The 13,510-nt window shown below is 44.4% G+C and overlaps 1 protein-coding gene across 7 annotated transcripts in view; it reads left to right on the top strand.

The window, feature by feature from the left end:
* The window catches only part of MICU1 (mitochondrial calcium uptake 1), an 87,259-nt gene that overhangs the window by 65,120 nt on the left and 8,629 nt on the right, over positions 1-13,510 (top strand). For all 7 annotated transcript variants that reach the window (XM_041468097.1, XM_041468095.1, XM_041468096.1 and 4 more), the window contains one exon: positions 9,526-9,663. In XM_041468097.1, the coding sequence (XP_041324031.1) occupies positions 9,526-9,663 (138 nt within the window). The remainder of the gene's footprint in view (positions 1-9,525; positions 9,664-13,510) is intronic.

Here is a 13,510-nt window from a genome sequence, read left to right as displayed (position 1 = left end):
TGACAGAATTTTGTGACATGTCCAGTTAAAAGTGGGATCATCCAACCAGTGTGAATAGTTTCACATCAGGGAGCTCTGTAGTTAGGGAGATACAGTCCAGCATACACAGATGTGTTTCTAGGCAGACAGTGGAAGTGATTTGGACAGCTTATCCTGGTTTTGACAGCATTCAGAGCTGGCAGCCTGCTTTTGTCTTGGCATGTGAGTGGAAAGGGTCATATGCAGCTTTCGGGTTGACTGCACCATCTCAGGTTTGGGGAAAAGCTGGCATTCAGTTCTTGTGCAGTGTCAGCCACAGACTTGGGGAGAATTCAGAGTGGAACATTAGTATGGAAAAAAAATCTGAGGATAGGGATAAGTTATGAGACCATAGTAAGTGCAGCTTAAAGGAAGGACAGAAGGGAGATATAACTGTCTCAGTAAACACGAGGAGTCACCATAAAGGAGTCTGAGGCAAGTCATTTTCATCAATCAGGGATGGCAGAGCAGGTAATGAAATGTCTAAGTGTGCACCAGGGAAAGTTTAGTTGAAATCCAAGGCAGGTTGAATTCCAGTCCCTTTTTCCATGAAGCAAGGGAAATGCTGCTGGGTAGGGTTTCACAGTCACGGGGGAGTTACCAAAAGCTGGTCTTTGTGCCTCAGTCAGGAGATGCCATAAATGCTGTTCCTGATTCTTCCCTAGTCCAAGTGAGGAAACTTGTGCCAGAGAAATCAAACCCTCCCAGTGCCTCACTCTGAAAGGCAGAGGAAGAGTCTGTGGGGTGGTTTTGGAGGCCTCAGGATTATAAGAGCATATAGAGGAACTGCATGTCAGCTGTAAAATCACAGAATGTCCTGAGTTGGAAGGGCCCCACAAGGAACATGGAGTCCAGCTCCTGGTCCTGCCCAGGACACCCCAACAATCCCACCCTGTGCCTGAGAATGTTATCCAAACACTCCTGGAGCTCTGGCAGCCTTGAGGCAATGCCCATTCCTTGGGAGCCTGTTCAATGCCTGACCCCCCTCTGGGGGAAGAATCTTTTCCAGCCTAAACTTCTCCTGCCACAACTTCAGACTGTTTCCTTGGATCCAGTCCTGTTTGTGAGCATGGCTGGGTCAGGCTGGAACACAAAGGAGCAGCTGTGGCATCCTCTTCTTTGGGATGGATGCTTCATGGGGCAACCTCCTGGGGAGAGAGCTGCCTTGCTTGTATTAGAACCAGGTGACTTCAGCGTGGTTGATGCAGTGGCTCTGCAGGGGAAGCTGTGGAGGGTTTTATTGGAATTTCTATTTATTACATCATTAGCAGCAGTGGGAGGCTTTGCTCTGTACCAACAGGCTCCTTTGGTTTTTGAAGGGTGTGTAAATCCATTGCTGAGCTCCCGCAGTGCAGCAGAGCCTTGCGTGGGACCCCTGCAAATAAAACCCCAGGAGTGCTCTTTGGATTCATTACCTTGCCACAGGAGTGTGTGGAGGTTTGTATCAGAGTCCATGAATTAGGAAATACAAGATATTCAGCGTAGATGCTCTTGTTTATGTGTGCACAACCAAGTTAGCCAACAGCCAGGGAGAGCAAAAGAGGTGGGGGATGTCTGTGTGAGCGTGTTCTTGTAGCAGGTACCTGACTTTTGCCTTCTCCTTCTGCTGGATGAGCAAACACCTCAGTCCTCTTGTTCCTTCTCCCCTTTCAGGCTCTGAATTCAGAGCTGTTCTGCAGCTCCACACGCTGCTGGCTGTGCTTCAGCCCTGGCTTTGCTTCTGCTGATGTAGGAAGAACGTGGAAGCAGGACCCTTTTCCCTGCTAGGCTGAATTAAACTCCTGCAAACTTCTTCTTGGAGAATTGAACACCAAGGTCAAGCAGAAAACAGTATGAACTCTTAACAGGTAGTGAGGGAGCTGTATTTCTTAATAGAACTGTGTACAGCAGTTCCATGGAGACTTAGATATTGGGATTTTTCAGAGTAATGGCTTCACTCGGGTTCTTGCAGCTCCGCTGTCCTGTGTGTTTTCCTGCAGGAGGGCTGGGAGTTTGTTCTGCTTCTGAATTTTCCTGTTATTCAGGGAGCATGCAGGACAGAAAAACTGCCATGTTCCATGGTACCAGGAGCATTGTCAAGGGCAGGGATGGCAGTAACAGTGCCAGGTCTGGAGAGCAGGCACGGGAGGAGATTGCTGAGCTCTTCCCCCTCTGCATCCCTTTAATTTATCAGACATGTCCTTTCTCCTTAGCATTACTGATTCCTTTTCTTCAGGTTTCGTTCCTGTCATTCCCTCACTGCACAGAATTTCAAAACACTGATCTGCTCAGAGCCTGAAGGAAGATATTTTCATTCATGGGGCTGAAGTTCAGGTGCAGCCATCTTTACATAACCTTTTTTTAATTGCTCATTAAAGCGGAACAAGTGGCTGGTGATGGGAATGATTTTTTCCCCCTTACAGGCAGCAGTGGCTTGCCAAGGTCAATGAAATCTCCAAAGCTTCTCTCCAGCATCAGGTCTGCTGGGATTGCACTGCTGCTGACAGATGGATGTTTTTAACCTGGCTGCTACATATTCACTTAGGCAGAGGGGGAAAGTGTGAACAGGGAGAGCGTTTGGAAGATTGGATTTTTCTCATGTGAAAATAGCTCCCATTTCTTTCATTTCTTTATTATTTTTTAAGGTAAAAAAGAAATGATGGTCCAGGCTGGGTTTTGGCATTTCCTCCTGCCCATTTTCATTCCTCCTGCTTTGGCAGCTCCGAACATCTTTAGAGCTGTGTCTTTGGGTGAGTTTTACCAAATAATGCAGTAATTACACCCAGGGACTCTTTGTAGGCTGTGTCCAGAGCAGGCTGAGCTTCATCTTGCAAAACCCAGTGCTTTAGATCCATGTCCACAAAAGAAACCTTTCTGCATAATTATCCCCCCCCCAAAAAAAAAAAAAAAAAGAGTATTTTAAATCTTCAATCTTCCCAAACAAAAAGCCTTTAGAAACTTTTCCCTTTCTTTTATTCTGGCAGTAATTCAGTGCCTGTGCAAACACTTCAGCTTACTCACAAATACATTAAATTTTTTTGGATGGACGAGGTTGCTGGGATTTAGGGAGATATATAGTGTTTTCCCCTTTCTTTTTCTTCCTGTCATAGTTGTATATGCAACTTGACGAGAGATCCTGGCAACCTCCTTCTCCAGAACAGTAAACAGAGCCAGTGCTGCAGTAGTTTGCAGATAAATAATGTATTACAGCCTGTCAAATAAAGCTTTGAGCAAATACCACTTTAAAGGGTCATATATTATGAATCTGAATATTACCCTACAGATCATTATTTTCCAGACCCTTTTGATTCCTTCTTATGCACAGAGCAGCTCTGGGAATGGGTCACCTTTTTCCACTACCCCTAAACCTGATAGAATTAATATTAGCAAGATTTCTCCCGTGGATGTGGGTTTTTTTAACCTGCAGAAAGAAGCTCAAAGATCATCTCTCAACATTTCTCTCCCCATCCAAATGTCCTTGAAGATGTATTTCTCTTTGCTGTCTCAATTAGGAATGTGGCACGCATACATTTATTTATTTAAGATCCTTGCTTTGAGGTCGTGGAGAATACATCATCTGTTTGATTGGTTTTTAGGGGAAACCTTCCTAGAAATTTAGGAGCCTCCTAAAATACAGCTGGATATTTAGCTAATGTGAGTGTTTGAAGAGGGATAGGAAGTATATCCTTTTGGCATTGCTTTAGGAAAAGTCTGAGCTGTGTTTTGATCGTGCTGGCTCGAGTAACAACTGGGTGTTTCCCTCCTGCACCGATGGGATTTGGTGGATCCCAAATGCTGTCTGTGCCTGTGCCAAGTGCAGGGGCCTGGAGGTTAAAACCTAAATGGTTTTAGCTATTTTCTTCTTCAGCAAACAAAGCAAGAGACACAAGCCACCAGTGTGTGTCCAGCCCAAAAATACCAGCTTAGGAAGGAGGGGCGTAATCAGTTTATCCCACTTTTCCATGGGAGGTTTTGCCAGCCACTTGTGGTTGTCTGGTGCTGCTGAGCCCCCTCTGAGGCTTTGGTGTCCCCTCCCCAGCTGCAGAGCAGGAGCTGCTCTCTTGGGCCCCGTTGGCTCTGGTGGCAGCAATCACAAAACACTGCTCCTCCTTTTTGAAGCAGTTTTTTGAACTCCCATTCTCTGGTTAGAGAGGATATTTCTTGGCTTATGCCCTTTTCTGACACAGAGATGGAGCAACTGAGAACTCAGAAATAAAACAACCAAGAAATGTTTTTAAAATTTTTATTCCATTTTCAGTCTCATGTGAAGAGTAAAACAATACAGGTGTTATGATTCACACCATCACAATGAAAAGCCAACTATTTTCTAATTACAATACATCATAAACATTTCTTAACCTATCAACTGTTGCCACACCATGCCATAAATACCTTAAAACCAGTCATCTAAAATTACCCCTCAGAAGTCCTACTACAATACATCTTTCACAGTTCTGTTTCTCTAATAGAAATCTAATAGTATCTAATCTTGTTTACAAAACCATCCTTTAAAACTTGCTTCTAATTCCATTTCTCTCTCAACAATGTCTGGCCTATTCCATGACATTTCTAAGTCAACATTTCTTATCTCAAAGAATACATACTATGTAAACTTTCTGTCAAACTTTGAAAATTCTCTACAAATGCATTTCCCACAGATTTTAGCACTGGAGTTGTAGGTAGAATCTTCCCCTATTAACACTATTGATGATGACAGATTTATTGAGGAGGAAGGATCAGCTGGGAAGAGAAAACCTTCCTCTGAGAAGTGTGTGGTACCCAAACATGGCCTTTTTCTGAGGCCACGGGAGCTGCTTCATTTCCCACTGGTGAGCCTTGCTGCCAGAAGGAGAGATGGAAGGAAACCAATGTCTGCATTTAGGAACTTCCAGCAGGTTTTATTTTTCCACCAGGATGTTTCTCGTGGTGGTGTCTCTGAATTGCTTTGGGCTGGATGCTCCTCAGTCTGGGATTTGATTTCCTGCAGGGGAAGATGGATTGAGTTAGTGGAGGAAAAAACAATGAAGGAAGGAAGAATAGATATTATGGGTCTGTTGTTTTATGGTGGTTCTTGTATTGCCTTTCCATAAAGTTGTGCAATTAAGGAGATGTAGAAGCAGGCGAAATTGCTTATTTGTCCTCTGCTCTCCTCATGTGAGAAAGCTTTTCTCTCAGAAGGAAGGAGAGTGGGGTTATTTGAACAAATCTGGGAATTTCATCTTATGGAGGAGCAGGAATGTGCTCATCCTGTCAGCCTTGGGGGAGAGTTTGGGACTATTTAACATGTTATAGGTAATCTTTTAAATAACAAAAAAAAAAAAAGTCAGGGAATACCCTGCTGTGTATTTGGACTGCTACTGGGACTGGGCCAGCAAAGCTGGTGAAGTCAAAGGCTGCACCCCATTTCTGCTGCTTTTTTCCCCTCCCATAGGATTCCAGAATGGCCTGGGTTGGAAGGGATCTTAAAGTTCATCTCATTCCACCCCTCTGTCGTGGGCAGAGACACCTTCCACCATCCCAGGTGGCTCCAGCTCCAAGCCCTGTCCAGCCTGGCCTTGGGCACTGCCAGGGATCCAGGGGCAGCCACAGCTGCTCTGGGCACCCTGTGCCAGGGCCTGCCCACCCTGCCAGGGAACAATTCCTTCCCAATATCCCATAAACCTCTCCTCTTTTAGTTTGAAGCCATTCCCTCCTGTCCTGTCCTTACAGTTCCAGCTGAGCTGTTCCATAAACACCTCGGATTTCCTTTCACATCACGTTGGTTCTGAATGAATTTCAAAACGCAGCCTTTTTATATTTAAGGCTTATTTCTTCAGCACCTCAGGTGTCCTGGCCTGCAGGAAGAACACTGGCCAGCATTCTGTCCCCTTCTCCTTGCCTGGTGCAGATGCAGAATCCACTGCTGGCACCAAGTGGCTGCCGGTGGAAGCTGCTCCGGAGGTGTTGGACTCGCTGGCTGATTGTGGGTGTGATTTTGGGATGGGGAAAGACCCCCCTGTCCTCTGTTTGTCCTGGTGGGAGCAGGAGCTGCTCCATCCCCCTCTGGATAATGCCAGGTGAGCACTGCTTTGGCCCTGCTTTTCCTTCTTTAAGATCCATGAAAGGGCAAAAGGCTGTCAGAGGACTTGTTATCTGTGATAAACCCCTGTGTGCTGTGCCCTGCATCCCCTCCTTGCAGGGTGGGGGGTTATTTCCTCCCCAGTGAACAGAAAAATAACCTGTACAGTATCATCATGTGCATGGAGGCAGATAATTGTGGTTACCTGGGAATGGGCACTATTTTTCCTGCTTTTTTCAAGTACCCAGAGGATTTTAACAGTTAGCACTGTTTGTAGGCTGTGTATGAGTACTGAAAGAAATATTCCTGTAGGCTTTGCACCCTCCTTCATTTCCAGGTGGTGAGTTGTGTTTGGCTAGAAAGCATTCCAGAGGGTAGAGGAGCATGGATGTACCTCTGCTCCCAGAAAAGGGGGTGCCAGGGGTAGCTGAGGGTTTTCTTTCATCAGGAATCAGTGAGTTTCCACTCACAAATCCTTTGGAGCCCAGTTTCTTTATGGATCAACACAATCTCTGACATACCAGAAAAAAAATAAACAGAATTTTCTCCCTGAAATTTCTCTTTAAATGGCATGGCCTGATTATCCCTTCTGTAATTAATTTAAATGCATCTGACAGCAGCTTGGAGGCAAGATTTGAACTTTCTTTATCCCTCACTGTGATGCTGTTGCTTTTGCTCAGTTCACTGGTGGTTCTGTTGGAATTTGGGAAATGGATGTGGATCAGCTCTCACTTCCCTGCCCTTTCTGGGCTGACCTTTCCATTGAGCACCACTGTATGTGACAGTGGGCATCTGAGTGTTCTGGTTTAATGTTAGAAATGTTCATTTTTAAAGTGAGATAAATAATAAGCAGCATAAATTCCATCGTTTCCAGGCATTTTTTTTTATTTCTTGTGAATAGTTGTGTCACGTATCAGTAGAAAAATGAAGATGAAAAGTATTTAAATTTTTCCTTCCTGGTCTTTTTTGCATCTGGTAGTGCAAAACTGACCACAATCTGAAAGTTTAATTCCAAAAAACCTGCAATTAACTGGTTCTTTATTTCCCCATCTGCAGGGAGCTGTGCTTGCTTGCATTACCCCATGGAGCTGCCCAATGCTTGATCCTGAATGCAGGGCAGGGGGAGAGGGAGCTGATGGGCTTTTAGACACCAGCTTGAGATTTTCTAAGCATAGTCACCACTTAGGAGGTTGATCTGAGATATTTGGACCCATTTCCTAGCCTTTAATTAAAGATGCTACCTAAAGCTCTGCTAAAACTCGGGGTATTTTAAGGCTGTTGGTAGAAAAATGCTGATTTGTGTCTTTGGGGATGAAATTAGGAATACTACAGCAGAAGAAAGCATCAGTGCTGCTTTTGAAGCTGCACTGATGGCAAGTTTTTGTGTCCCAGGGGCATTTTCTTTGCATTCTTCAGGCATGGCAGAAACTACTACTTCTGCTTTTTAATGAAGAACATTTCCAGCAAATGAGTTTTCCTGCTCCTTTCCCCAGCACAGGAGATTGTGAGAGGCCCACATTTTGCATCATGAGTGATCCCCAAAGCCTGTATCATATGACAGTAAAAATCACCATTTTCCCCCCAAAGCTGTGGTGAGAGCACAAGGGGGCTGAGGAGCAGAATTTCTCCATTTGGGATCTGCCTCCTGCCAGAGTCACCCATACAAATCCCTCCAGCCTTGGTGCTCCACTTATCAGGAATCCCTTGGTTTCCCACTGGGAAAAGCAGCCAAGATCTGGTTGATAGGGTAACAATTAAAATTCATTAGCACTGAAGAGCAGCTGAGGCTGGAATGGTCAACTCAGCAGGCAGCAGAATGTCAGTCACTGGTACCAAGTTGTTCCCCATGAGTTTAAAAATTAATTTTGTTGTTAAATGTCATCTTCTGGCTTGTGATCAGCTGGAGTGTTGGTCTTGTGTTTCCTGGTAAATTTGGAGGGATATAATCTATCCCAAATAAGGGATCCCAAGTGCTGAGATCTGTGAAGCTGGATGAAGTCTAATGTTGATGCTTGTGGATTCACAGAGCAGGGGGAAAGGAAAGGATGAAATCTCCATTATTCAGTGGGCAAAGAGCTGGTGCTCCCACCCAGCCCCTTCCCAAGCTGGGGAATGGCTCTTCCCTCCTCCCCTGCAGTGGAAGCCAGGAGACAAACTACTGCAGGAGACATGAGTGGAGAAAACCTTCTCTGCCCAAGGGCTTTTTGGAAGTTCTGCAGGTGCCTCACAGCAGCATTTGTAAGAGTCAGGATCTGGAAGGGTCTGAGGATGAGGAGAACTTGGGGAAGGTGAAATTTGGAGACATCCATGAACCTTCCCTTGCTGGGATACTGGCCTTGGAGCAGAGAAGAGTGAAATTAGAAGACCTTTGCAAGACTTCTCTTGGGTTTATTAACCACTGTCCCTGTTTAGAGCAGCCACTCATTAGCCCAGTCCTGTGAGATAAAACTGGGAGGGATTTCTGAGTTCCTTTTTTCTTCCTTTTTTCTTTTTTGCTTTTCCCTGGGGATTTTTTCTTTCCAGCTCACAGCTGCACGTTCTCTATTTCTTCAGGGAGGTCCTGACCTCAACAGGTGTCCTCACACTGGGGCACCATTAAATGTCGGTTTTTGGTGGGTTTGTTTTTTTTTTTACTTTTGTTAAGGTTGGGATTGAGTGCTTGAGATGGCTTTAGATTTAGATGTTTATTATTTTTATTTATATTATAAATTGAGTTTTACAGTATTTTATTAATAAGTTATAAAATGTTTAACTATTTTTTATATAAGGTTTTTTAAGGTTAGACTATTTAATTAAGAAATTACTCTTAAATTATTTATATTTTAATTACTTGAATTCCACAATGCTGACTTTTTTGTTTAATTTTAAAATATTACTTAAACTTATGAAGAAGAAGGTGAAGAAGAACAACTAGCTACTGTCTTAAAACTTTTCTTTTGTCTCTATATATTGTTAAATTTTAAATTTTAAACTCTAAGTTATCTACTCTGTGATATTACACACTTCTAATTAAACTAAACACTCATAATCTTAGTGGTATCAATCAATTTTGGGAGCTTTCCCTACACCCTCAGGTCACGTGAAAACTCACCTGAAAGGTGCCTGTGCTCAGCTGGGGTTGGTCTCTTTCTGCTGACAGCACTGAATGATCTTGGAGGTCTCTTCCAACCCAGTGATTCTGTGAATTCTGTGAAATGCAGTGTTAGAGTCTGTTGGTACAGAAAGTCTAAAATTCTCAGCATCCAGGACTCCAACAGAGGCTTCTCCCAAGAGCTGTCCAAGGAATTGCACATAGGGCCAGTGTGGAGAGACAATCCTGGGGAAAGCAGATCCTGGAACCCATCAGCACTTCTCCTTCACCAGTGTTTCCTGCAATGTTAATTCCTTATGGTGCCTTTTTCATGCTTCACACCTCAGGTGGAGCTCTGTGCTGCTCCTGGTTTTCATCTCCCTGTTCCCTTCCCTCGCAGTTCGAGCGGCACGACCCGGTGGACGGGCGGATCACGGAGCGGCAGTTTGGGAGCATGCTGCTGGCTTACAGCGGGGTGCAGTCCAAGAAGCTCACTGTCATGCTCAAACAGCTCAAGAAGCACTTCCAGGATGGAGAGGTGAGTGGCATTCATGGAAAATTTGGGAAAATGTTTCCCAGCCCCAGGCTGAGCGGAGAAATGAGTTAAGCGTGTCTTCTTTGGAAAAGCATCCGCTCCATGTTGAGCCATGGGAGAGAGAGGGAAGAGCTGGAAGTGCAGTGGTTGGTGTCCAGTGCAGGCTGTAGGTTTGTTCCTTATGAAAATAGATGCTGTAATTTTAAAAACTCAATTTGCTGAATGGCACCCTGGGTCTGGAGCCAGAACAAACACTGAAGCCATGCTCTCAGTTACTGGCTCGACCTTGGATTCATTAGCTGCTGTGACCATGCAGTTTATTATTTAGTTATTAACTTCTGGGAAAAATTGCTCACAATTTAGAGAGGAGTAAGTTTGCAGACCCTACACTCATTAATTCAGTGAGAGTCCTTGGAATAAGACAGCCATACCACAAGATGTGCTTTATCAGGTAAGGCAAGTATGGGCTGAGAAATTACTGAGCATTAGAATTTTACATCTGCCCCTATAATGGATGTTCTTTTATTAAGCCAGAATGATCTTTTATTAAGCCAGAATGTTCTTTTATTAACTGGGATATAAACAAGCAATTCATCAAAGTGAGAATGGATGGAAAGTCTTTGGCTGGCTGTTTTAGTGCTGCTTTCTTCTGACATCAGAACCAGAGCTTATTTCTTAACTGGTTTAGGTGCCAAGTGTGTTATAAAACACAAGTTCTGACCAGGGTCTGAAGCTTTTTTTATTCCTGAGTAGGATTCCTACATTAACAGGAATCATTTGATTTCTCCAGGAAAAAGTGCTTAAATGCAATGTGTGTCTAATAGAAAAATATCAGCTCCAGTTTTGAAGTTTGCAAATTGTTGATTCTTTTGCTGTGATTTTTTTGAGTTTTTATCTATATATATATGTGTATATATGTGTGTGTATAGATATTACTGAACAGTAGCTGGCTGTGTGAGAAAAGAGGCAAAGGAATTTATTTTGGAAGGTTTCCTACAGCAGATGTTTTCTTCCTTTCATGTGTAAGCCAAGACCCTGACATCTGTGCCAGAGGAAGAACTTCTTGTTCTTACCTTATTCCTCATCCCCAAATCAGCCAGATTGTCTTTCTATTTACAGCCAGCCAGACTCAGAGCAAATCTTTATCTTCCTTTATTCCAAAGACTTTCAAGGAGAGAAAATGGGCAATAGGACAAAAAAAATGTATTATTTTTGTAAGGAATAGAATTGGTGAAAAATTCATGATTCCTTACACTGGTAAGGGTGAAATGCCCAGAAACTGTCCTAAACTCACCCAGCAAGGCTTTCCCTTGGAAGTGCAGCTCTTTTGAGGGAGCTTTCTTATGGAATCTGCCAAACCTTCTCTTCTTTGTCTGATGCAATTACCTTGACTGCACAAGGCAACCCTGGCAGCCTCCCAAACAGCAAAACTCTGGGTTTAATCTAATCTTTAGCTTTTCCAAGGCTGTTATTCTGCATTCCTGCTTTTGAGAATGATAAGTTTTCTTCTATTAACTGCTAACCTGCTTTCATTATTTTTTTTTTTCTTGAGGAAAAATCCCATCTTACCCTGGATGGGTGAATTTTGCCTATTCAGCAGAGCTGCCACAGTCTGTTTTGTCTAACGTTGCTTACGAGTGTCCTCCCCAAGTTGTACTTGCACAGATGCTTGGTAAAAAGGACCTGAGTCATCAGCAATATTCACAAGCAATGCATTATTTGGTTTATGCCCCCCAACTGCTGGAAAACCAAGCTGTTTCTTCAGAAACCAGTGATTCATGTCCTCTCCCACATGGTCTTCGGGGGCCGGCTGGGGTATTAGCAGGGGGTGGCAGTGAGGTGGAATTCCTGGCTGAACCTGGATTCCCAGGTGAAAAGCCCTCATTTTTGCAGGAGATATTTGAGCTGTTGTGTTGCAAGCAGATAAGTGCTTCTGGAATCTCCCTGTTGATGTTCTGTGAGGATTACTTGGGTGATGAAGGGGTTCAGCTGATTATGAATTAACAGCTGGAGCTACAAATGCCTTGAAAGATGTGATCATTCATCTGTTGACTTGCCTTAGGCTGTCCCAGTCTCTGATTTTTATTTTGTTTTGGTAGCTGGACCAGAGTTAATGCTGATGCCAGCCTCACCTATAGGATTCCTCAAAAAAAAAAAGAAATTTCATAATATTGATGGTATTCTTGCTACAGATATTCAGTGGTTTTGTCCACATGAAAGCCACAATTTGTAGGATACACTTGTGTCACTGCTTTTGTTTTTTCAGCTGGTGAAAGGACCACAAAGGCCAGGTTGGGTGGGGCTGGGGGCACCCTGGGATAGTGGATGGTCTCCCTGCCCATGGGACACCATGGAATGAGATGGACTTTGAGGTCCCTTCCCACCCAAGCCATTCCAGGGTTCCAAACAGGGGTCCAGTATGCACAGTCAGCAGTGCTGCTTGGCCTTGGCATCTGCCATTTTGGAAATTCTAGAAAAATACAAGGTTTATGGCTCTTTGCTTAGGACCCTGCAGACCCCAGATGTCCCAGACAGAGCAGGCAGATCGCAGCACAATGTCTTCTGCTGGCCTGGAAGTGGCCACACACCTCGTGGTTCCTCCAGGCTTTCCACACTCCCAGTACCCTGCTCTGTCAGGAAGGCATCATGATAATGGCCAGGATATTTTCTCTTGTAGAACCATTGTACAAAACAGGGATCTTTGCATTGCTTCCTGCAGAAGTACCTGATTTATTGGATTTTTTTTTTTCCCTAGGATAGTATTTAATTTAATTCTGCTGTACATCCTAGTGTTCCCCTCGGGAAGAGGAGCAGACAAACATTCAAGGAAAGCTCCCTGCAGAGTCACCAGGGATTTCTTTCTTCAGTCAGCTCTGTTGTCCACATGTGCTCTCCCATTTTGCCATCTCATCCTTTTTGGCCCAGATCCATGAGTCCAGGGCTGACAAAGCTGCTGTTGCATGTGTCAGTGCACACGTAGATCATCAGAGCAGGGCCACATACTCACAGCAAAGATAGGAACAAGCTGCAAATGTCTGTATGGAAAGACCTTAAAAATGTTATTTTTCTTTCAAAAGATTGGTGGCTTCTTCCTTGATTAGGAGTTGTTTGAACAGAGTTACAGCAGATTGTGTAAATTTATATTTGACAGTACCTGCTGAACACATCCAGATTGTGGAGCTGTGCTGTGTTCTGCAGTTTGGATTTTTAATATCTTGCTCTATCAATCTGTCCTGCCAGGCAGAATAGGAGGAGCCTGAACCTGAACTGTCTTGACAAGCTGATTTATGTCTCCCAGAGAGGGAGTCTGAGTGGTTATTACTGTGCTGATGATTCACCTCCTCCCTTGGCTCCGTGCCGTGGCTCTGCTGGAGTTGGAGGCTCCAGCTCTTGTCCCAGTGATGCCTCAGGTTTCCAGCCTCTGCTCTAGGTCAGCCTTCTCAAGGCATCCCCAGCACTGCTGTGGTGGTGCTGGAGCTGCACAGGGTGATAAAATCAGGTGTAGTGTAAGCAGATGGGGTTCAGAGCTGTGCTCATCAGCAGTTCTTCTTCTGGGGATCTCGGGATGTTTTTCCATGACTATCCCAGAGTGTGGCTGTCAGCTCTCACCTGAGCTCATGCTCACCTGGCCGAGGTAGGTGAGCAGACAGGCATCCTGCCTCCAGCAGCAAAGCAAACTGGGACGCTTCTGTGCTTTAGTGTCACCTTCTGCCACACTGGGGAAGAGCTGGGTTCCCCCAGGGATCCCTGGATCTCTTGGGAGAGACCTTACAGTGCATGGGCTTGTTGAGTCTTTTATCTTTTTTTTTTTTTTTTTTTTTTGGGGTGGGGATAAATATTTGGGTAGGTT

This window comes from Pyrgilauda ruficollis, unplaced genomic scaffold (genome assembly GCF_017590135.1).
Source record: "Pyrgilauda ruficollis isolate IOZ18807 unplaced genomic scaffold, ASM1759013v1 scaffold210, whole genome shotgun sequence".
Lineage (NCBI taxonomy): Eukaryota > Metazoa > Chordata > Aves > Passeriformes > Passeridae > Pyrgilauda > Pyrgilauda ruficollis.
Note: the sequence above shows the minus strand (reverse complement) of the source record. Positions and strands in the feature narration are given on the sequence as shown.